We start from the raw sequence: 21,658 nt of genomic DNA, 5'->3' as shown, positions 1-21,658 counted from the left end.
TACATACAAGCTTAAAAAAAAAAAAAAAAACAAAAAACACAAAACACAGCAGGCATCTGAAGCCTGAAAAATGGAAAGGTTTGCTAAAATTAGGTTTAGCCTAGTGGAAAAATCCCTCACACTCTCTCAGGTTTATTAGATCTTTTACTAAAGCATGATGCCCATCATGCCTAATGCAATATTATTTAAGGATTTCTATTCTTTGGGATGGAAGAGGCAGGTGGGGAAAGAACATGAAACTAGGAAAGGGAACTTGTGAATTTCCAATCTTGGGCACATTTCATCACTCCCTTTTCTAACCGTCCACAGCACATCCCCTGGCTGAGTGCCCTGGAGAACGGAAATAACACAATCAGGGCCAAGTGAGGGGAAGCCCAGGCTCCTCCGGGAGTGCTCCTCCTGCAGTGGCTTCCGGGGGCGCCCAAGACAGACGTTCTTTGTTGAAGACTGGGCCCTCACTGTTCTCTTTGTGAGGATAACCTGCTAAGCCGGAAAGTGGCTCAGCAGCCTTGTTATCACATGATGCGAGCAGGACCAAAGGCACCGAAGATAGTAAAAACTTGGCTTTTCCCTTTTCAGTGTGGGGAGTCCAGGGAGTGGGCTGGGCAGAGATGACTGGATGGAATCCTTTCCTGAGCACGGTTTCTCACGGGTAGAAATGTCGAAGTGGGTCTAACTTGGGGGCTTAAAAGCCAAGTGACTAAAGCCTTGGTTGAAATTTTCTTCAACAACCAACATGTCACTAATTTTAGTTTTGTCACTAAAACATCATCTCTACCATGTCTGAGTTCTCATCCATTCAGATCCATTCCTACCTCGGCTTTTTTAGGCACTTCCAGAGATCATTCTACTATTAACCACAAGGAAACCAGAAGAGTACCTAAACCAACATGTCCTTTTCCTCCCGCTTTTCACACAGAGGCTTCCCCAAGGCAGGTGGCTCATTCCAGAGCCACAAAAACTCCAAAGCGCCTCAGTGACTCTAAATGTCCAGCGGAGGGCAGAGCTTACGCTCACACTTCCTTTTGATTCAACTCACTGACGGGTTGTGTTCCTGTAAGAACAGGCTGAGGCCCTTGGGAGTGCTGACATTAAAAACCTCCAGCCATCAGAGGGGTCCTCTTGGCTCAAGGCAAGCCGCACAGTCAAGAGCACCTCAGGAAGCCGCAGCTGCGACCCAGGCCCCTCTCCCTGGCTCCCCACGTGCTGTCATGGGTACCACAGGCCAGGGCACGCTCAAAGGATGTTACGCGTGTGCTCCAGAAGCGGCTGCTACCACGGCCGTTCACCTGCGCCATCCTCAATGGCAGTCCTGTAGGCAGAACGCAGAAGGCTTGACTCTAGAAATCACTTCATAAAATCACAGTTTTCCAGTTGAAACGTAAAGACGAAATGCAGTGGCATGTACTTTATCAAGATGAGCAAAACCTAAGGAAGGGTGGTCTAAAGATGCCTGTGGCCCCCTCCAGGTCTCCATTTGCTCTCTATACACCAGAAACATCCTAGAGATACATCCTTTGCCTTTCTGTTTGGTAGGGAACGGACCAATCTGGGACAGTCAGAGACAGGAACGAAACGAAACCTACACAAAGGCGGACTTCCCAGGTTCAGAGCAGGACCAAACAATAAGCACCGAGGAGGAGTGAGAACAGCATTAAGACAGTATTCCCTACACAAAATTCTAAGTATGTGAATGAATTAAGGAGTGGTAGAGGAGGCTTTTAATCTCTCCTTCTATTTTCAATGATAGCCTAGCTGGATATAGTATTCTTGGCTGCATGTTTTTCTCGTTTAGTGCTCTGAAAATGTCATGCCAGCTCTTTCTGGCCTGCCAGGTCTCTGTGGATAAGTCAGCTGCCAATCTAATACTTTTACCATTGTATGTTACAGATTTCTTTTCCCGGGCTGCTTTCAGGATTTTCTCTTTGTCACTAAGGCTTGTAAATTTTACTATTAGGTGACGGGGTGTGGGCCTATTCTTATTGATTTTGAGGGGCGTTCGAGGAGGACAGGTGTCGGTTTATACCAGCCGCTCTGGGGCCCAGGCTCATGTGTTTGACAGCCCGGCAGATTTGTGACATCGAGCCGCTACTGTAATGGGCTCTACCGCGAACTGATGGACAGTTTTGTGGAGGAGATTATGGAGGATTTATCTACATAATTATACAAACCCTAAGTAAGAGAGCTGGACAAATTAACCATCCAGTGATAAATCAGTCTTGACCTTCTCACCACTTCCCCAGCCTTGCTGGCTTTTCAGAGGCTGCTTTCCCTTTCCTTCACACACCATAAATTCTGGCCAAATACCAAAAGCTAGCCAAATGATCTGGATAATTATCCTCAGCTCCCAACATAAAGGCTGTGGCCTGCAAACCTTTCTAGGACTTAGGAAACAACAGTTGGAAGGACCAAACTCAAAATTCTTAACTGACACACTAAATAAGGGACTGAGGATGAACTTCACCCAAAACACCACCCACTTTCTCACTGGCCCAGCTTTAAAAGGCCCCTTTAGCTGGTAACAAAATATGGCGCCCTTGGCTCATCTGTTAACAACCAGCTTTTTCGGAAGTGGTGATACTAAAGCAACTTTTAACTAGTGGGTTCAATTTACTGTTGGTTCTTAATTTTACTAACACACTTGATTTAACTTTACATTTGAACTCCAAAGCACCCTCACAAAAGGGGCAATTAAGAAAAATGATTACCTTGAACTGCTAGAACCCTCACACAGCCAGCATGTAAATCCATGTGACCATTCTGGAACAATCTTGGCAGCATCTACTAATGTGAACATATGCACAGTCTATGACCCATTCTAGGAACTTTGGGGCACACACAACAGAAGCGTATACTTATTCTGCTATTGGTGGGAATGCAAGCTGGTGCAGCCACTCTGGAAAACAGCATGGAGGTTCCTCAAAAAGTTGAAAACAGGCTACCCTACGACCCAGCAATTGCACTACTAGGGATTTACCCCAAAGATACAAATGTAGTGATCTGAAGGGGTACCTACACCCCAATGTTTATAGCAGCAATGCTCACAACATTCCAACTGTGGGAAGAGCGCAGACGTCCATCGACAGATGAATGGATAAAGAAGATGTGGTATATATATACAATGCAATACTCAGCCATCCAAAAAAAAGAGAAATCTTGCCATTTGCAAAGACATAGATGGAACTAGAAGGTATTATGCTAAGTGCAATAAGTCAATCAGAGAAGGACAATTATATGAAATCATTCACATATGGAATTTAAGAAACAAAGAGGATCGTAGGAAAAGAGAGGAAAAAACAAAACAAGACAAAATCAGAGAGGGAGACAAACTGTAAGAGACTCTTAACTCTAGGGAACAAACAGTTGTTGAAGGGGAGGTAGGTGGGGGGATGGGATAATTCGTTGAAGGACATTAAGGAGCACATGATGGAATCAGCATGGATGTTAAAAGACTGATCCATCACTGAATGCTACCTCTGAAACTAGTAATACATTATACGTTAGGTAATTGAATTTAAATTTAGAAATAAATTTAAAAATGTCTACCTATGTCTACCAAAGACATGGGCACACCCATGTTCACAGTAGCAGTTACTATCTGTAATAACCAAACCCTGGAAACTAATCAATGTACATCAACAGGAGAACAGACCAATACAATGAGGTAGAGCCCCACAATGGACCACATACAGCAAACAGGAGAAATAAGCTTGCGACCACTGACACCAGCATGGGTGGGTATCAAGTGTTGAGTGAAAGAAACTGGACAGAAAAAAAAGTCATATTGTAAGTCCCTCCAGGTAACATTCAAAACCATCCCAACTATTCACTGCTGTTAGGAACCTGGATAGCTATCGCCCCCAGGAGAAAAGGAGGTAGAAAGGAAGATAGCGGAGGATTCTGGGTAATGGCTGCCCAGGTATCTTCTCTTTGTTAAAACTCATTGAATACTCATGATTTGTGTCTTTTTTCATACATACTTTGTATTTCAATAAAAAACTAAGAAAAAAGATGATCTCATCACCGATTTTAGTCTCATCATACATGCAACAATCCTTCTTTTTTTTTTAAAGATTTGTTTATTTATTTATTTGACACAGAAAGATCACAAGTAGGCAGAGAGGCAGGAAGAGAGAACGGGGGGGGGGGGGAAAGAAGCAGGCTCCCTGCTGAGCAGAGAACCCAATGCAGGGCTCGATCCCAGGACCCTGAGACTATGACCTGAGCTGAAGACAGAAGCTTAACCCTCTGAGCCACCCAGGCGCCCCAACAATCCTTTTGTTTAAAAAATCAATGAAGAAGAGCTTATTTCTGTGAGAAAGTAATAAGAGAAAAACTCCCTATTTCTATTCTAAAGGCTAAACAAAAATTTTTTTAAATTTATTTATTTGACAGAGAAAGAGATCACAAGTAGGCAGGGGCGCAGGCAAAGAGAGAGAGGGGGCAGCAGGCTCCCCACTGAGCAGAGAGTCCAATGTGGGGCTCGATCCCAGGACCCTGAGATCATGACCTGGGCCAAAGGCAGAGGCTTAACCCAGTGAGCCACTTGGTGCCCCTCTGAAGGCTATTTCTATGAACTCTCATTTCTTTGGCACAGCCTCCCTAAGAGAATAGCTGAATTTGAATCTGCTGTACGTCCCATCTTAGTCTGGGGTCATGGCGCAGTGTGAAGTTATCACTTTGGAATCGGATGGAGCCCAGTACAAATCATGGTCCATCAGGCAGCAAGACCACATGGTCCCCGTCACACATCGGTTCTTTAGCGGTAAAGTAAGGACAATGACAAGTGAGCAGAATAAGGTGGGTGACTGGCCTAGCCTCCAAAAACCTATCCTCACCAGGATGTAATTTAAGGGAAAAGGCAAAAGCATCTCTCTTCCCATCTTTTACAAGCTAAATGCAGATGTTGGAGCTCCTGTGAACAATTACTACAGATTCTGATGCTTAACACCAGGCAGAACCAAGCACCAAGTAGCCATAGGGAATTTCCCCATTAAATCCATAGTAGTTTTAGGAATAAATTTTAAAAATAAGCACTATTTCTGAAAAATCACTTTGTGATCTTCACTCGGTTAAGCATCTCTATCTTTTGGAAGTTTAATTTTGAAGAAAATTCAATCTCATACTTTCAAGCTCAACTTTTCAAGTTTCAAGGTGGTTAAAATGCCAGCTTGAACGGGCTCCCATGAGCTACAGATAGGACCATCTGAGCATCAAACACAATAATGTCCATAATAGACTGAAACACATAAAATATACAATACATAAATCCACAATACTAAAAACACACACACAGGAGAGCATACACACTCCCTTCCTGGTCACCTCTGGTGAAGACAGCGGTTAGGAACCCATTATTCAGGTAACCAATAAAGAGAAAGGATGAAGCCTTTATCCAGACTTTCCTGTAAGGAACTCATTTTCTGGATGAATACATGATTGACCAAGGTCTCTTTGATTTTTGTTTTTTAAATAAAAGGATCACTGCTAATAAATGAACGAATAGAAATAAATGCAGGAGGGAAGATCAACAGAGATGTCTCACCATTTTGCTAGGCCTGATGAAAGAGCTCATCTAGAAGCAATTCTCAAAAGCAGAAAACCTCTGGGAAAGTCTGCCAGGGAACTCTGTAGCAGACGGGTCAGTCTAACAACACTAGAACCACTGACCAACCTTCATGTCACCAAGAGAGACGAAAAGTGTCAGCTTCCAAAAAGTGAACCTGCACCTGGTAACGTATCCAGAACAAGCCTCTGGTTTACGGGAGGTGTGTGGCAGAGGGAGGTGGGGAGAAGGGCATGCAAAATGACACCATGCACCTCCCGGGCACACTTAGGCAGTCACAGGTGGATGAAAGGCATTTAAAAAAAAAAAAAAGAAGGGGAGGTGAACTGTTAGCACATTAAGACAGATTTAAGAGACCTATCAGCAAATACAATGCGTGGACCTTATCTGAACACCAATTCAAACAAATGAAGCATCTGAGGACATTTAGCTAATGGTACTAGGAATTACGGGTGCGGGTGCGATAATAGTAGTTATGTTAAAGAATAAGATTTCCATTGGCTAGAGATATATCTTGAAGTCCACCTCTTGCCCCAGGGTGAGGAGGAATAAATAAAATATTGGCAATTCTGAAGCCGTGCAAGAGGTATATATGGGGAGACTCATACTATTCGCTCGCCTTTTGCCCATGGTAGATTCTCTAACAAAAAGTGAAAAATGGTGGGAAAGTGATGGGTGTGGAAGCTGGGTCATAAGAGTTCATTGCGTTTTTATTTTTGTGTGTCTATCTTTAAAAATGCCTGTAAGTTAAAAAAAAAAAAAAAAAAGAAGAAGAAGAAGAAGAAGAAGAAAAGCACAGACAACCCAAGAATTAATTTTTAAGGAACTCTGGGATATACCAGCCAACTGGAGGCTGACTGACCCGAGGAAGGGCATCACACCGGGAACAGCACACAGCCAGCGTTGTGGGTCTCACTTGCCTACAATTACCTAGATGACAACAGGCATCCTAGTCACGGTCCTAGCCCCGAACTGTCACGGGTGTGCCCCTGACACACCCGTGTCATCCCTGAGCCGCAGGGATGACTGCAACCTCACCCGCGTGTGCTGCCTGCCTCTCACCTGGCTGGGGTGGGTGAGGTGGCGGCATCTGGTGGTGCATCAGAGGGTAGGGAGGGGGCTGCTGATGAGGCATCATGCCGGGGTGCCCCGCTGCTCCAAGCGGCGCCAGGCCAGGCCCTCCTGAGTGCTGGTGTGCCTGCTGAGGGTTCTGCCCGTGCTGCTGCTGTTCCATTTGCTGTCGGGCTCGCAGTTCGGCATATTTCAGCTGCTCCATGTGGAAGTTCTGGCGTTCAGTAAGCAACTGCTGCCTCTGTTGTTCTAACTGTTAAGAAAGGGAAAGGAAAGAGAGATGACACCAAGAGAGCTTCTCGGGAATGGATGACACACAGGACATCGACCCAATGCCCGAATTCTGTGTACCACTTCTGGGGCACACAGCCACCTCGCCCCCTGCAACATTCCCGGCATTACTTCTCGAATAGCTTATTTCCATTTGGACACCTGTTACCAAGGTCAAGGTCTTTTCTATGTCATGCACAAGGTCTGCCTTTCCTGTAACCTTTACCCAGTGGGGTTCCTGTTCTCTGGGCCCACTCAGTACACATGGATTCCTGTCTGGCAGGCTTTCAGAGATGTAAAAATAGGTTTCATGACTGCCCAAGTAAAACAAACCTCCCCTCTCCTTTTAATAGTCCCTCAGCTACTAGAATTTCAAGTTCACACAACTTTCCCAGGTGTTCACTTCTGGATGTGATCCTTTGGTTACTATTTTAGAACTGACACAGAGTTAAATCCTCAGGATGAGTGGACGTGGCCCTAGCTGCAAATACACACATTTTTCTATGTGGAGCTTTGGCAGTGCCACCGCAAATCTTAGCTTTCAACTACCCAAAATTATACTGGGTGACACATTCACAGAATATTTTAGGTGACTAAATAAAGATGTGCATGAATCTTGGTTTGAAGAATATAAGTATTTCAATATTCGAGATAATCTTTCTGGGACTCAAATTAAAATAAAGAGAAATAAGCTATTCCATGTGCCAGGAAATCCAGAAACCATATGCCTGAGAATAGTTCAGAGGAGGAAGCCCACCTTAAATGCTATCAAAATTAATTTAATGCAGGCCTGGAAAAGAAAATCAACTTTACCATGAAGGAAAATAAAAATCCAGATTTTGGAAGTAAGAAGTGTAAAGATCATAAGGAGGGTTATCAGATCTGTTTCTTATCAATAATGGTCAAGCCCACCACTTCCAGTGGCAAGATCTGAGTCACTGGGAGATATTTTTAGAGCTTTTCCGTCCAAGACGGCAGACAGAAGCCACAAATGGCTCCTCTGCACTTGAAATGTGGCTAACCTGAAGTGGAATGTGTTCTAAGTAAAAAACACACACCAAACTCTGAGCACTCGGCATGAAAAAAATTAATTTTTCATACTGATTACGTGTTCAAATAATATTTTGTATGTACTGAATTAAACATTACAATTACACCTTTTTAAATGTGGTTACTTAGACAATTTTAAGTTACATATGTGGCTCACACTGTATTTTTGTTGGATAGCAGTATTTCGAGGCATTAATAGATTAAAAAATGTAACATTTTAGCTTTCAGAAGCAGCCAGTTCTACAGATAAATACTATACTCTATCACCAGCAAAAACTGGTTGGAATACACCTAAGAGTTAGCCTAGGAATATGGGTTCTCAGCAGAGGGCTGTCCGAGGAGAAGACCCTGCGGAACCAAGAGGGAAGCATTACTGGTCATCAGGAGTGGCTGCTAGGGAGCGGCCATGGATGGGGTGCAGGAGGGTGCGAGAGTAATGAGAACAGGTGTGACCAGGTGAGGAGGAGGGGGAGTGAAGGGAATAGATGGTAAAGCTCAGGTCCCACGCTGGTTAGCTGGCCTGCAGGGAGTCTCCTAGGGAGGACATCTTCTGAAACAAAATGACTTTGTGAGTGGCTGAGGGTCATGGCAGGGTGCTGCCATGGTCCTAACAAACTGCCCTGGGCTCTTCATTTTCTGAGGAGGGTGACCGAAGAGGTTAAAGCCTGGCACAGTGTCCCTCCTCCATGTTTGTATAATGAGCAGGGAATTGCAAGATGTAAAAAACAAGGGAGTCCTCGGTAAGTCCAGCTCTGCAAGACATTTAATCAGCAATGGAGAGGCAGACTGAGAAAAAAGGGATCTAAAAATTCTGACAACAGGTCCCAGGATTTGCTTCCTTCTAATGATTCTTTCTAGGAAACTCAGAACTTTGCTGAAGTTAGACATAAGAGGTTGCCAGAAAAGGACATCTTATCTATGTTCTGGACAAGCCACTATTGGTCTGGATGGTCTGGCTGAAGTCACACAGTTATGTAAGAACTATAATTTAGGTCAAGATCTGTTCTGTCAAGAAGCTGGAAGAGATCTTGTGTCTCTGAAGGGAAACTGTAGTCTCTGCGTTTCCTGTCTCAGTGATTTGGTTTGATTTTTAAACCAAACCAGTCCTTCTGCGGGAGCTGACCTTACCCTCAAGTTATTAACCTCGGAAAGAGAAATTTGCCCAGTTTTCCATGTCCACAAATGTACTAACCTAATTACCCTATTTTTTCCTGAGCTTCACTTATCATTTCAAAACATGGAAGGTAATTAAAAGAAAGTAATTAGAAGAATTAAAACAGATGAGTAATTAAACACATATATCCGCATACACACATTCCTGAAAGAGAACCCAGTTTAAACTAAATCTCCAGTGTGGGCTAAAAAGGTCCTGTGGGGTGGGTGCAGTGCCCGGACAGCAGGCCACGACGTGGCTCCGAGAGGACCACCTCTGTTCTGCAGCACACGAACCAGAGCTTCCAGAAACATCTTGGCCCCATCATGTAACAGACACTCTTCTCTTGTTGTAGATACCTTATTGCTACTGAGTTCAATTAGAGACAACATCAACTGGCAGTTTTGAGGAGAGCTCAAGGATTCTGAGCAAATTTTAAACGCATAAAACCAGTGATTCTACATCTGAGAATCTGTCCTAGAAAACTCTATGTGTGTGTGTCTAAGGACAGCCATTAAAGTACTGTTTTTTTTTTTTTTTTTTTTAAGATTTTATTTCTTTATTTGAGAGAGAATGAAAGTGAGAGAGATCACAGAGAAGGAGAAGCAGACTCGCTGCTGAGTGGAGAGCCTGATGTGGGGCTTGATCCCAGTACCCTGGGATCATGACCTGAGCTGAAGGCAGTCACTTAACTGAGCCACCCAGGTAACCCAAGTACTGTTCTTGATGTACAGTTGTCTGAGATACACTGAGGAAAAAAAAGCAAGTTGCAGCAATACTTACTAACACAATCCTAATCCTAATTTAATTAAGAAAAAACCACACCTTTTTATTCACATATACACACATTATATATTTGGTGTCCTAGAAGACACCAACCTATTAGGTGATTATTCCTAGAAATGAAATTGAGGGTAAGAGAGACTTTTTAATTTATTCATTTCTTTCTTTATTGAAAATTGTTTCATTACGCATAATATTTTTGTCAAGAAACAAACCACTAGGGAGCGTGGGTGGCTCAGCCGGTTAAGCATCTGCCCTTGGCTAAGGTCATGACCCCAGGGTCCTGGAATGGAACCCTCCATCAGGCTCCCTGCTCAGCAGGGCGTGTGCTTCTCCCTCTGTCCCCTCCCCACTGCTTATGCTCATGCACTCTCTCAAATAAAATCTTAAAAAAAAAACAAACAAAAAACAAAACAAAACAAAAACAAACCCCACACTGCAAAAACAAAACAAAAAACCCAAGTTTTTTGGGGTTTTTTGCACCTAAAAGCATGCAAGTCATATGCTATAGATAGTTTGATTTTCTCCTCTCTGTTTTCCATTTCCTAGAACTGTGGACAAAGTCCCAACAGCTAAAGCGAACCGTGTATGTACTTTCACGGACACAGAATGTTAATGAACCTGTCCATTTCCTCTCATAGTTCCGATCTGGCTCAAGGGCAGCGGGTTTCACACAAAGCTGCCTGTAGCCGGGCTCTGAAGACACATCCCCCCACCGCATTCAAACTCTGCCTTCCTCTCCCCCTTCACTGCTATACTGTGTACGCATCAGAAGCTGAATCCAAGCGGAACCAGAGCACAACAGAGCACTTTTCTGCACCAAGACACCAAACGCAGACACAGCTGCGAAGTGCAGCCGTGGCTCCCACTGAGCTCTCCGCCTAGCTTCACAGGCTCAGAGCAGGGAGGAGGGTGGGAAAGAGTACAAGGTGGGGCCGCACAAGTCCACCAACACTGCCACGGGCTGAAATACCGGCTGAGACTTGAGCCTCTGACGACTTGGCCTCAGAACTAAGTAAATAATCACACACCTTCCTTTGAAATGTTAGGGGTCAGTGACCAGACATCACTTATAAAAAACCGAGTCCCATACAGACCCATTTATTCCTTCTTAGACCTGTGGAAAACAGAAGACCACAACTATGTCTCGTGGTTTCCCTGTGTGCTTTGGGAGGTGAAAGCCACAGGGCAGCCGCACATCGTGGTGACTGGTCATTCTGTCATTCTGCCTGCCGCCTGAGGCCACGCATTTGCGATCCAGAACTATACCCACAACTGAGCACAGCTCTCTTCAACTCAGCTAAAGCTACCCCTCGCGTAATGGCACGCATCTGACAAGAGGTTCCGTGACAGGACAGGCTGCATCAAAATGCATTACCCCAAAGACACAGAACACCAAGTGCAACGTGCTTCTCCTGGGGCAGTATGAACTTCACTTTCTGGCTTTTTGTTCTTTCTTCCTTAATCTGTCCTAAAGTACAATGAAACTTTGCTGAACCTACATCCCGTGTGTGAGGAGATCCTGTTATCGGGAACTTGACCATTTCATCCTGGTCCAGGCCACCATCATCTCGTGTGGATTACTTTAACAGCCTTGCCACCAGTCTCCCCTCTCTGGGCCTTGCTGCTTTGTCATTTCCTCTCTACAACACAGCCGGCACACGGATCCCTGCGAAACTGCAAGGATGCCAGCCTCTGCATTTACTATATGGAATCCATAAAATGGGCTCTGTAGTTTTCCCACGCTTTAATCAGAATAAAATGAAAAGCCTCTGGGTGGCTCACAGGACATCCATGCTTAGGTCACCAAATCTCTGACTTCATCCTCTCCCCTCCTCCTCATTTATGCTCCAGCCCAACCACCACTCCTAAGTTCCCAAACATGCTCCTGCCTTAGAGCCTTTGCGCTGTTTCTAGGCCTTAGAAGGATGCACCTGTGAGTTTCCCAATAAGGCCTACCCAGAGGACACCACTGCAAAGTGCGATCTCTCCCTTCCCTCTCCTTGACTCCCTCCCCAGCCTGGAACATACAGTTGTGTATGCATACACACACAGCACTGAACATCTCCTAACCCCCTTCATGAATTATTTCAAGCTTTACCAAGGCAAAGAGTTTGGCTGGGTTTTATTCACCACTGTATCCCCACTACCATATCATGCCTAGAACAAAACAGGTGCTTAATGAGTATCTGAGGAATGAACAAATGACCTTAATCTTACATCACCTAATGCAGCAAAAGCCAACAGCTCTAGGCAGGCTGACTCTTCAGTCTCCTCTTAAAGTTCTGGATTTAGGCCTTTTACATAGCTCAGATCAGTCCCTCCTCCACTAGGAAGCTCTCCTTGATAATCTCAGCCAACCACGGCTGAGCCCCTTCAGGATCCCCCGCTCCACTGGATTTCCACTGCTCCATCGCCCCGCAGTATGCAGTGTCTCTACGTCTCGAGGTCTCACTCACCCTCTAACCTCCTTGAGGACTGAGCCTGGGATTCCCACAATGTCTCTCTTTACTGAATGTATTCAATTTCGACACCTAGCCAAATGGCCTGCAGAAGTGTAGACAGCATTTCGCCCACCAGCTCAGCTCACAGATCCATTCTCATGGGCATCAAATTTTTTTTTAATCCAAATGGGAATGCTTTAGACAGGGCACATGGCCCCCGGTTCTCTCCAGGTGGCTCCATTCCCCAACATAACCCACGTCTGAAACCTGCTCTTTTTTTTTTTTTTTAAAGATTTTATTTATTTATTTGACAGAGAGAGATCACAAGTAGGCAGAGAGGCAGAGAGAGGAGGAAGCAGGCTCCCCACTGAGCAGAGAGCCTGATGCGGGACTCGATCCCAGGACCCTGAGATCATGACCTGAGCCGAAGGCAGAGGCTTAACCCACTGAGCCACCCAGGTGCCCTGAAACCTGCTCTCTTGACTGCTATACGCTATCCACCTGGCATGGAAGGCTGCTCAGACGGGCAGGCCCTCTGAGTTACGAACCCAGCACAAGCCCAGCATCCTCGCCCGAACTGGAGTCAATACTTCTTATCACGTTATTTCTTCGATACATTTCATAACTGTCTTCCGCCAATACCAGCACTTCACAAGAGAGTGTAATAATGGCTTCTGAGTCTAATTATCGCTGTATGCATAGTATCTACAAAAGATGAACGTTTATGTCCTTTGTTCTTAATTATTACATACTTTAAGACTCAAGAGAACTGATTTTAAGTCATTAGAAGAAAAAAAAAAAGTTCCTGATTTTTTTTTTTTTTTTTTTTAGTAGGCTCTACACCCAGTGTGGAGCCCAGCATGGGGCTTGAACTCACAACCCTGACATCAAGACCTGAGCTGAGATCAGAAGTCGGATGAATAACGGAGCCACCCAGATGCTCCCATATCTGATTCTTAAAAGTCTAAGAATAGATTCTGACATCTATCGCTATATAAATAAAACCAAATGCTTAATTCAAAAAAAGTATGTCCTGGAGCTGATAGGTAAAGAAGTACACCTGAAAGTGAACGGAGGCAGGGGCGCCTGGGTGGCTCAGTCATTAAGCGTCTGCCTTCAGCTCAGGTCATGATCTTAGGGTCTTGGGATTGAGCCCCATGTCGGGCTCCCTGCTCAGAGGGGAGTTTGCTTCTCCTTCTGCCTCTGCCTCTGCTCCTCCCCTCACCAGCTCATGCTCTGGTTCTCTCAATTAAAGAAATAAAATCTTTAAAACATAAAAAATAAAGTGAACTGAGGCAATGTGGTGGGCAGAAGAGCAGCAGGTGGTTAGTACAAGGCTCTGCTCCTGGCTGACTTGGACTTTCTAGTCTCAATTTTAAGTTGTAAGAGGGATGATAAAACCTTGCATATCTCAGGGGCACCAGGGTGGTTCAGTAATTAAGTGTTTGCCTTCGGCTCAGGTCATGATCCCAGGGTCCTGGGATCAAGTCCCGCACTGGGCTCCCTGCTCAGGGGGAAGTCTGCTTCTCCCCTCTCCAGCTCCCTCTGCTTGTGTTCCCTCTGTCACTGTCCCTCTCTGTCATAAATAAAATCTTCAAAACAACAACAACAACAAAACCCTTGCATATCTAAGATTCTCTTGGTTATAAGAAGTTGAGAATGGTTTATTTCTTTATAAAGTGTTAGATAAAAACACTAAGCTGAACAAACAGGTTTCGCACTTGGCTCTGTCCCTTCTAGACTGTGATCGCAGGTACATAATGTATCCTGTCCAAGCTCCAGCCTCTCCCTCCATAAGAGAAGTGAACAAAGATAGGGCCTTATGTGCCCATCCAGCATCACTGCTGGATTCTTGTCCAAGGAGATTCAAAGCAATCAGTATTTTCTTACTAATGGCTTCCTCATAGATTTTGAGGGATTAAATGAGAAAATCCATATAAAGTGGTTTAGCACAGTGACTGGTCCGATGAATGTTTATAAAGCCAATAAAGGCTTACAAATAACGAATTTTAAAATACAATCACTGGTTACCACGTGCCTAAAGAAAGGGAGGCGCGTAAATATTTACCGAACACCTACTATGTGTCAGAGGCATTGTGCCAGGCACATGCCACACTTTTGTCATTTAAGTCCCACAATAGTCCCATGCTGAAATCACTGGTTTGGAAAGTAGCCATGGCTTTGCCTGCCCACATGAAAGGACAGGAGAGCAGGACCCAGTGGAGAAAAAGTAGTATGGTATACTACATGAATGGGAGACATTTTGAGTGTTGCAGGACTCTGGCTCTGAGAGTGAGCCTCTGAGCCGGCCTCCACACTCCCACTTCCGGTATTTAGCCCTTCTGCCTCCCTGAACCATGTCTAAGCCCAAGCCCGGTCCCAGAACCACAGCTGGCCTGGGTGACCGAGAACACAGCAACACGAAGGAATAGAGACTGGGAAGTTTAGGTGACAAGCAACAGGGTGACTTCCATTCTGGATGCTCATTCACTTTCTTTCTCTTTTTAATCACCCACCCAGGGGGAGCCCTTTCATGAACAGCACCCTGGAAAGGCTGGTGTGGCAGAAGCTTACTTCAGGGATAAGCCGGGAGCCCTAACCCTGCTGATCCCAGGAAGCCTGCACCCTCGTATAGCCCCACGCTGGAGCCATCCAGCCAGGGTGCCTGGCCTCCAGCTCCCAGAAGCCACGTGAGACCTGGTTTGCTGTTTCGGTCACTAAGGTTTAGTGTGATTTTTCCCACAGCAGTGAATAACACAGCTGTGTTACTGACAGTCAGTGACAAGGGCTTGGGACTATCCCCCCCAGAGGATTTTCCTGCCCAGATGCCGACTAAGAGAAGGCAGGCTGACCACCAAAGGCTCTGAGAAGACTGACCTGACGTGGTGCAGGCGTTCCCAACATTTTTGGTTGTGCTATTTTATTCAGAGACTAGTCCCTAAAATGTTTCATGTGCTCTGATTAGAATTTAACATAACAACAAAAAAAGATTCAAGTAAGAAAACCACAGTGCAGTTCTGTAATTAGAGGTAGTAACTGTTACAAATCCATAGCTTGAGGGAAATTCTGAAGGGCCAAGAGAAGTGTAGCCATTACTCTCGGCCCCTGGGTGTCTGGGACTCCGGGCGAGAACTGGGGAGGGGCGGAGGATGGTGCTGATCTTCACTGAGGGTTTCAAAGAGTGGGGGGATCCACAGGTTCAACGTCTGAGGAGAAAGTACCTTAGAGCTGAGAAAAGAGTCCCTTGAGAATCCAGACATGTCCTGTGAATGCCCGGACTCCTGCTCATCTCCAGGTTCAGCCATTGGTGCTGCTTTAGGAACGACAGCAGGGTGTCTGGCTGCCAGGGGATACGACCCGATCACCACGGGAATCCACTGCATTATTACCCTGTTACACTGAGCCTACTAAAAACATCCACACATGACAAAAGGGCAGCTTATGAGGATAAGATACACACAAAGCCATTCCTCAACTCTCCGGCTCAGCTGGCAGAGGAATTCTCCCTCTCCCCGTCTTCCACGTATGCCTCCTTACTGCTCTCAGAGGAGCAATGAACACACCGTGCCATCATTTGTCTACCTGTCTTCCCCACTCAACTAAAGGGTGGACTTCCCGTTTCCACTTCTCTAACTTCTGACACTGATGCTGGCATACACTCATTCAACAGCCACCGAAACGAGCCCATAATGTGCCGGTTCTGTTTACAAAGACACTCGATCAATTCCGCGCTCAAAGGGCCTATACCCCGGGATGGTAGATGGATATGTGAGCCAACAACTACAATACACAGTGTAGGTGCTCTGTCAGGCTGCCACGGCTGCAGATGGGGTGGGCAAGTCACCCAGAGGGGCAGGGCTGAGGGATGCAGGGCCGGGGAAGGCGGCCTTGCAGGCAGAAGAGCAGAATCACACAGGTGGCACAGAGAGCAAGGCCAGAGGGCAGCCTGCATGGGACATGGTGTGGCTAGTACCTAGAGGGCAGCTCCCAGGGAAGGAGAGGGCCAGCGGTGGGAGACAAGCTTATAGGTCAGGGAACTGGGGGTGGGCTGGGGAAGGGAGTGGGTAGAGAGTTACTGAAGGAGCCTCGCTGCTCTTCAGGGCCTGGATGCCGGCCGAAGTGGCAGAGCTGGTCTCAGGACAAAATGAAAATGGGCTGTTTGTGACAGTTACTGGACTACTGAGAAATCTGCCCAAGGATGTGACTGGATGTGACCAATAAACAGTTAAAGAAATACAAAAAGGTTCTTAAAATTAGAAGGCCTCTGGGATAATTTAATTTTAAAGTTCTACCATTTAGATACCAGTATCCCACATATAGATAAAACTCAAAATAATAAGAGAGAACAAGTCCTAACTAAATCCTCAAATTTAGTCCACTGCTTAGAAAGTTACCAATTCCCGGGGTACCTGCGTGGCTTAGCTGGTTAAGTGTCTGCCTTTGGCTTGGGTAATGATCTCGGGGTCCTGGGATCTAGCTCCACATCCGGCTCCCTGCTCAGCAGGGAATCTGTTTCTCCCTATCCTTTTGTCCCCACCCCCTGCTTGTGTGCTTTCTCAAACAAATAAAATCTTAAAAAAGAAAAAAACAAAAAAAGAAAGTAAATTATCAATCTCTCTTCTAGTCAACTCATTAAAAAATAATTCTCCAAAAATTACCTTGAATGACCAAATGTTCCCCTGCCTCCTCTAGTTTCTTACTTTGTTTGCTTCCTTCCTCAGTTTTGGCCTTTTCTATAATTCTCTTGATCCTGTTTGGCCACATCCTTCTCTCACAAGTGTCTGCCCCCTACCATGCTGCTTAGGAGCTCAGCAAGGGCCTAGCCCCCGTCCCGCCCTCCACTGTGCAGGGAAGGGGAGGAAGACTGAGAGTCCAAGGTGGACCAGAGGAGGGTTTGGTTAAGAGGGGTCACAGAAACAAGGTTTCTAACTCAAGGGGAGATTAACTCCTACTTTCTGTTATTTGTGGGTTTTTGGTTTTGTTTTGTTTTTTAAAGATTTATTTATTTGACAGACAGAGATCACAAGTAGGCAGAGAGGCAGGCAGAGAGAGAGAGGGGCACGCAGGCTCCCTGCTGAGCAGATAGCCCAATGTGGGGCTTGATCCCAGGACCCTAAGATCATGACCTGAGGCTAAAGGCAGAGGCTTTAACCCACTGAGCCACCCAGGCGCCCTTACTTTCTGACATTTGTATTGAAGAAGATAGGAAATCAAGAAAATCCTTGAATCAGACAATGGATCTATATGAATTCTACTTTACTGGTAACAAGTAAGACAGAAAAGAAGTCTTAGATCTAACTTCTGTAGAGAGAAGAATTTTATACCATCATGCATGCATCTGGAAAGCTGAGAGGTGTAAACCTGGAATTTAAATCATTAGTTTTAGAATGAGAACAGAGTTCCTTCTGTTCATCAATGACTGAGAACCCCTTTGAAAGGGCAAAGCAAACAAGGAGAAAGCACCAGCAGAGTAGGCTACCACTCATCCAACTTGTGGTTTATGGAAGGTGTCAGCACCTCCTGGTCAGAAAGCCACCAGAACTGTCCCTTTACTTACAGCCTCCTTCTCTCTGTCCATGATAGTTTCCAGCTCCTCAAAATGTCGAAGTTTGATCTCCAACTTCTTCATCTGTGTCTCAACCAGCAGGGCCACCAGAGACTTGATCTTTCTCTCCTCCACGGCAGCCAGGTGCTAAGTGTAAAAAGAAATTCCAATTACTTAGGTAAACATTTGTTTAAAATAGAGCAACAAAACGCTGAAGTTGCTATTCAGAGTAGAGATTATAGAATGAAGAACGGTGTCCTAGATCCCTCCTTTGTATGTCTCTACCAAACATTTACTTCAATTTAAAATAGCTTGCTGAATTTCTGGTCCTTACAGGTATAAATAACGCTTTTAAAAGGTTAAAAAAACCCAACACCCTCCCACGGTAGACTACTCCTCTCAAAAAGAGCCCACTAGGAAGGGACAGTTTAACCAGGACCCTGATGGCCAAAGAGAAGGACACAAGTAGCCTGGGGTACACCTCCCCATCTGCCACCCACTTACCTTGCACCATCACCCCTCTATTCCATGCCTCCTCTCACTATCTTCCCTCCTTAGCAACTGTCCAGGGACAGCTAAGCAGTGGCTTCCCCCCCCACGCCCAACACTCAGATGTAAAGCCTCTGCTTTCTCTCCAGTGAGTGGCACTCGGTGTGCAAAGGAGAGGGTGAACAATATTCCCCAACAAGTCTGAGGGCAGGATCTGGACCCAGAGAAACAAATACGGTATAGAACGAATAGCTACTCTGGATGATGAGACCTATTCACACTTCCTGCCTATTCAGCAGGACACAGAAGAAGGCACCCTATTATACAAAGAAGATGAGGGGCCCGTATCTGTGACAGTGACTATCTGTATCTGGCCTGGGGTCAATCCCACCCTGGACACCATCCGAGAGCAGCACCAACAAACTCCCAACACAGTTCTGCATTCCCTTTCATTGTATCTGCTGAATCTATGTGTTCATCTTTCTTCTACCCAAGTGAGAAGTAGCATGGAGCATCTGTCTTATTGATTCCTGTTTCATAGAGAATCTAGAAGCAGTTGACATGCAGAAGGCATTTAACATAGGCTTTGGGGAGCTAACTTAATAGACAACACTTAAATGAGAGTCTTATTTACCCTTTTACAGTTAGAAAGAGAAATGCAGTTTTCTATCATAGAGATCCATCTATAGGAAGAGGCAGAAGTCTAAGCAAAAGGTGACAACAAAGAGGTTTTATGAACGAATTTACAGCTGTTCATGAAATGTTTGCCTCCCTAACAACACTCTGAGCTACAGATCTGTAACAAGATTAAGTAAAGATTACATGATCCTAAGCCTGCTATTATTGTACAGTGTTCCGCCATTTGTATTTCTGAGTAAGAAACGTAGCACAACAAAATATCAGAAATTTATAAATAGGCGTCACACGAGAAGTAGGTCTCCCTTCATGTGTTATTGCCTTAACACCAGTAGCCCCTCCTTTGGAGAAGACTCAGGTTATCAGTTCCCAGATCTATTTCTAAGAGAATAGAACCTGTAGAACTCTGATGGCTATGGCAGAAAATGGCTCTTATTTTTTTGAAAATTATCCAGGAAGTTGGGGATATCCCCATGTACTATTACATCAACATGCCAAACTATTTCCTCTCAAAACTGAGGATCAAGAGTTTTCAAATAGGACCACCAAGTAACAAGAAAATAAAAGTTGAAAAAAATACACAGCAAGGAACCACTCTGGAAATTTAAGACCATGAAACAGAGTGAAATCCTTTAAGTTTCCAGAAAGGCAAACGAATAAAACAGTAGGTTACAAACAAAAATTCAGACTCCATCAGGCTTTTCTCAAAAACAAAACTAGGTTTTTTGAAAATAATGGTAAAATACCCTCCAAATTCCGAGGGAAAAATGCATTTCAATTTAAAATTTCAAGTACAGCAACTTAAATGAATGAAGTGTGGGCACAGGATAGACGTATCTGAAATCAAGGGCTCAAAAAGTTTATTTCTGGGGCTCCTGGGTGGCTTAGCTGGTTAAGCGCCTCCCTTTGGCTCAGGTCACAATCTAAGGGTCCTGGGATGGAGCCCTGAGTCAGAGTCCCTGCTCAGCAGAGAATGTGCTTCTCCCTCTGCCCTTGCCCCTCCTCCCTGGTAGTGCTCTCTCTCTCTCTCTGTCTCTCTCAAATAAATAAAATCTTAAAAAAAAGTCCAATTCCTACACCTGCTTTTGAAGGATATGGTCCAGTTAGTTTAGTGTAAAACCAGAAAAAGGCAAAGACATGAGTGAGATCCAGAACCTAAGAAAGAAGCCTAAGTCCACAAAAGCGAATAGAAACGAATGAAACAAGACTGGCAAGTTGGTGATAACCAAAGCTGGTGATGGATACACAGAGAGTCATTATACTATTCTATTTCTCTATCTATTCTAACAGTTCTATAGTAAATTTTAAGAGGGGGTGGTGGGTGGGTTAATGGCTGGTGCCATGACAACTGGATATTCAAAGGCAAAACAATGAATTTGGACCCTATCTCAGATCATGTACAAAAAATGAACTCAGTAGGTCAAAGACCTAAAGGTTAAAGAGCTAACATTAAAAAATTCTGAGAAAAGGAATACCTCGGTGGCTCAGCTGGTTAAGCATCTGACTCCTGATTTCGACTCAGGTCATGATCTCAGGGTTGTGAGATCAAGCCCTGTACTGGGGCTCTATGCTAAGCATGGAACCTGCTTAAAGTTCATTCTATCCCTCTGCCCTTCCCACAGGACACACACACACAACACATCTGAGAAGAAAAAACAGGAGTAAATCTAAATGATTTTGGGGGTGAAGTAAAAGATTTCTTAGATGTGACACCACAAGCCTAAGTGCCAAAGGGAAGACTGAGGGGTTGGACTTCATCAAAATTAAAAACATCTCTGCTTCAAAAGACCCCATCAGGAAGGTGAAAAGACAGTTCACAGACTGTGAGAAAATATTTGCAAATCCTACGTGTGATGAAAGATTTGTGTCCAGTTTATAACAAAGAACTCTTGTAACTTGTGCCTGCGGATGAAGGGATACTGGCGGAGGCGTGGGGACTTCAAATACAAGCCTGTCACCATCTCAGGCACTTGGGGAATTCTGAAGATGCAGAGGTTGGGACGCTAAGAAGTTAGGTTCAAGGAAAGACAGAAATTCCTGCAAACTCCCGTTCTGAAGTGATAAAGACTCCTTCACAACCCCACTGTAAGTTCTGCAAAGTCACAGCTAAGGATCAGGGGTGGTCCTGGAGGAAGAGGACCAAACTGCCATCTAGCTTCATCTCAACCCCGCCCCTTCTCAGGTCTATGAACACCACAGAGGAAGACTGAATCGTAGAGACAGACGACATCACCACCTGGGTGGGGCATCTTTATGTATATATAAAATATTTTTTTCTTTTTATTCAGAGAATCTAAATTTTTATACATATCTGGCATTCAATCAAAACAGCAGATTCACAGATGGCACAGACATTGGACTTAGCAGGCAAGAACATTAAAATATGTTAAGATCACTCACTATGTGTAAGAAAATGTAGGAAAATATGGATAAGAAGAGAATTTCGATATATTTAGAATTTATACAAGAGCCAATATACACCTGATTGAAATTATGATTAAGATACATAACTTCCACATTGAGATACCGCCTTACACCAGTTAGAATGGCCAAAATCAACAGGACAGGAAACAGCAAGTGTTGGCGAGGATGTGAAGAAAGGGGAACCCTCTTACACTGTTAGTGGGAATGCAAGTTTGTGCAGCCACTTT

The 21,658-nt window shown here is 44.8% G+C and overlaps 1 protein-coding gene across 3 annotated transcripts in view; it reads right to left on the bottom strand.

The window, feature by feature from the left end:
- Positions 1-21,658, bottom strand: part of SMARCC1 (SWI/SNF related, matrix associated, actin dependent regulator of chromatin subfamily c member 1) — a 170,918-nt gene that overhangs the window by 11,208 nt on the left and 138,052 nt on the right. For all 3 annotated transcript variants that reach the window (XM_044253682.1, XM_044253683.1, XM_044253684.1), the window contains exons 25-26: positions 17,895-18,029; positions 6,629-6,890 (exon numbers count right to left, since the gene is read on the bottom strand). In XM_044253682.1, the coding sequence (XP_044109617.1) occupies positions 6,629-6,890; positions 17,895-18,029 (397 nt within the window). The remainder of the gene's footprint in view (positions 1-6,628; positions 6,891-17,894; positions 18,030-21,658) is intronic.

Source organism: Neovison vison, chromosome 6 (genome assembly GCF_020171115.1).
Source record: "Neovison vison isolate M4711 chromosome 6, ASM_NN_V1, whole genome shotgun sequence".
Lineage (NCBI taxonomy): Eukaryota > Metazoa > Chordata > Mammalia > Carnivora > Mustelidae > Neogale > Neogale vison.
This window is presented reverse-complemented; position numbering and strand designations above follow the sequence as displayed.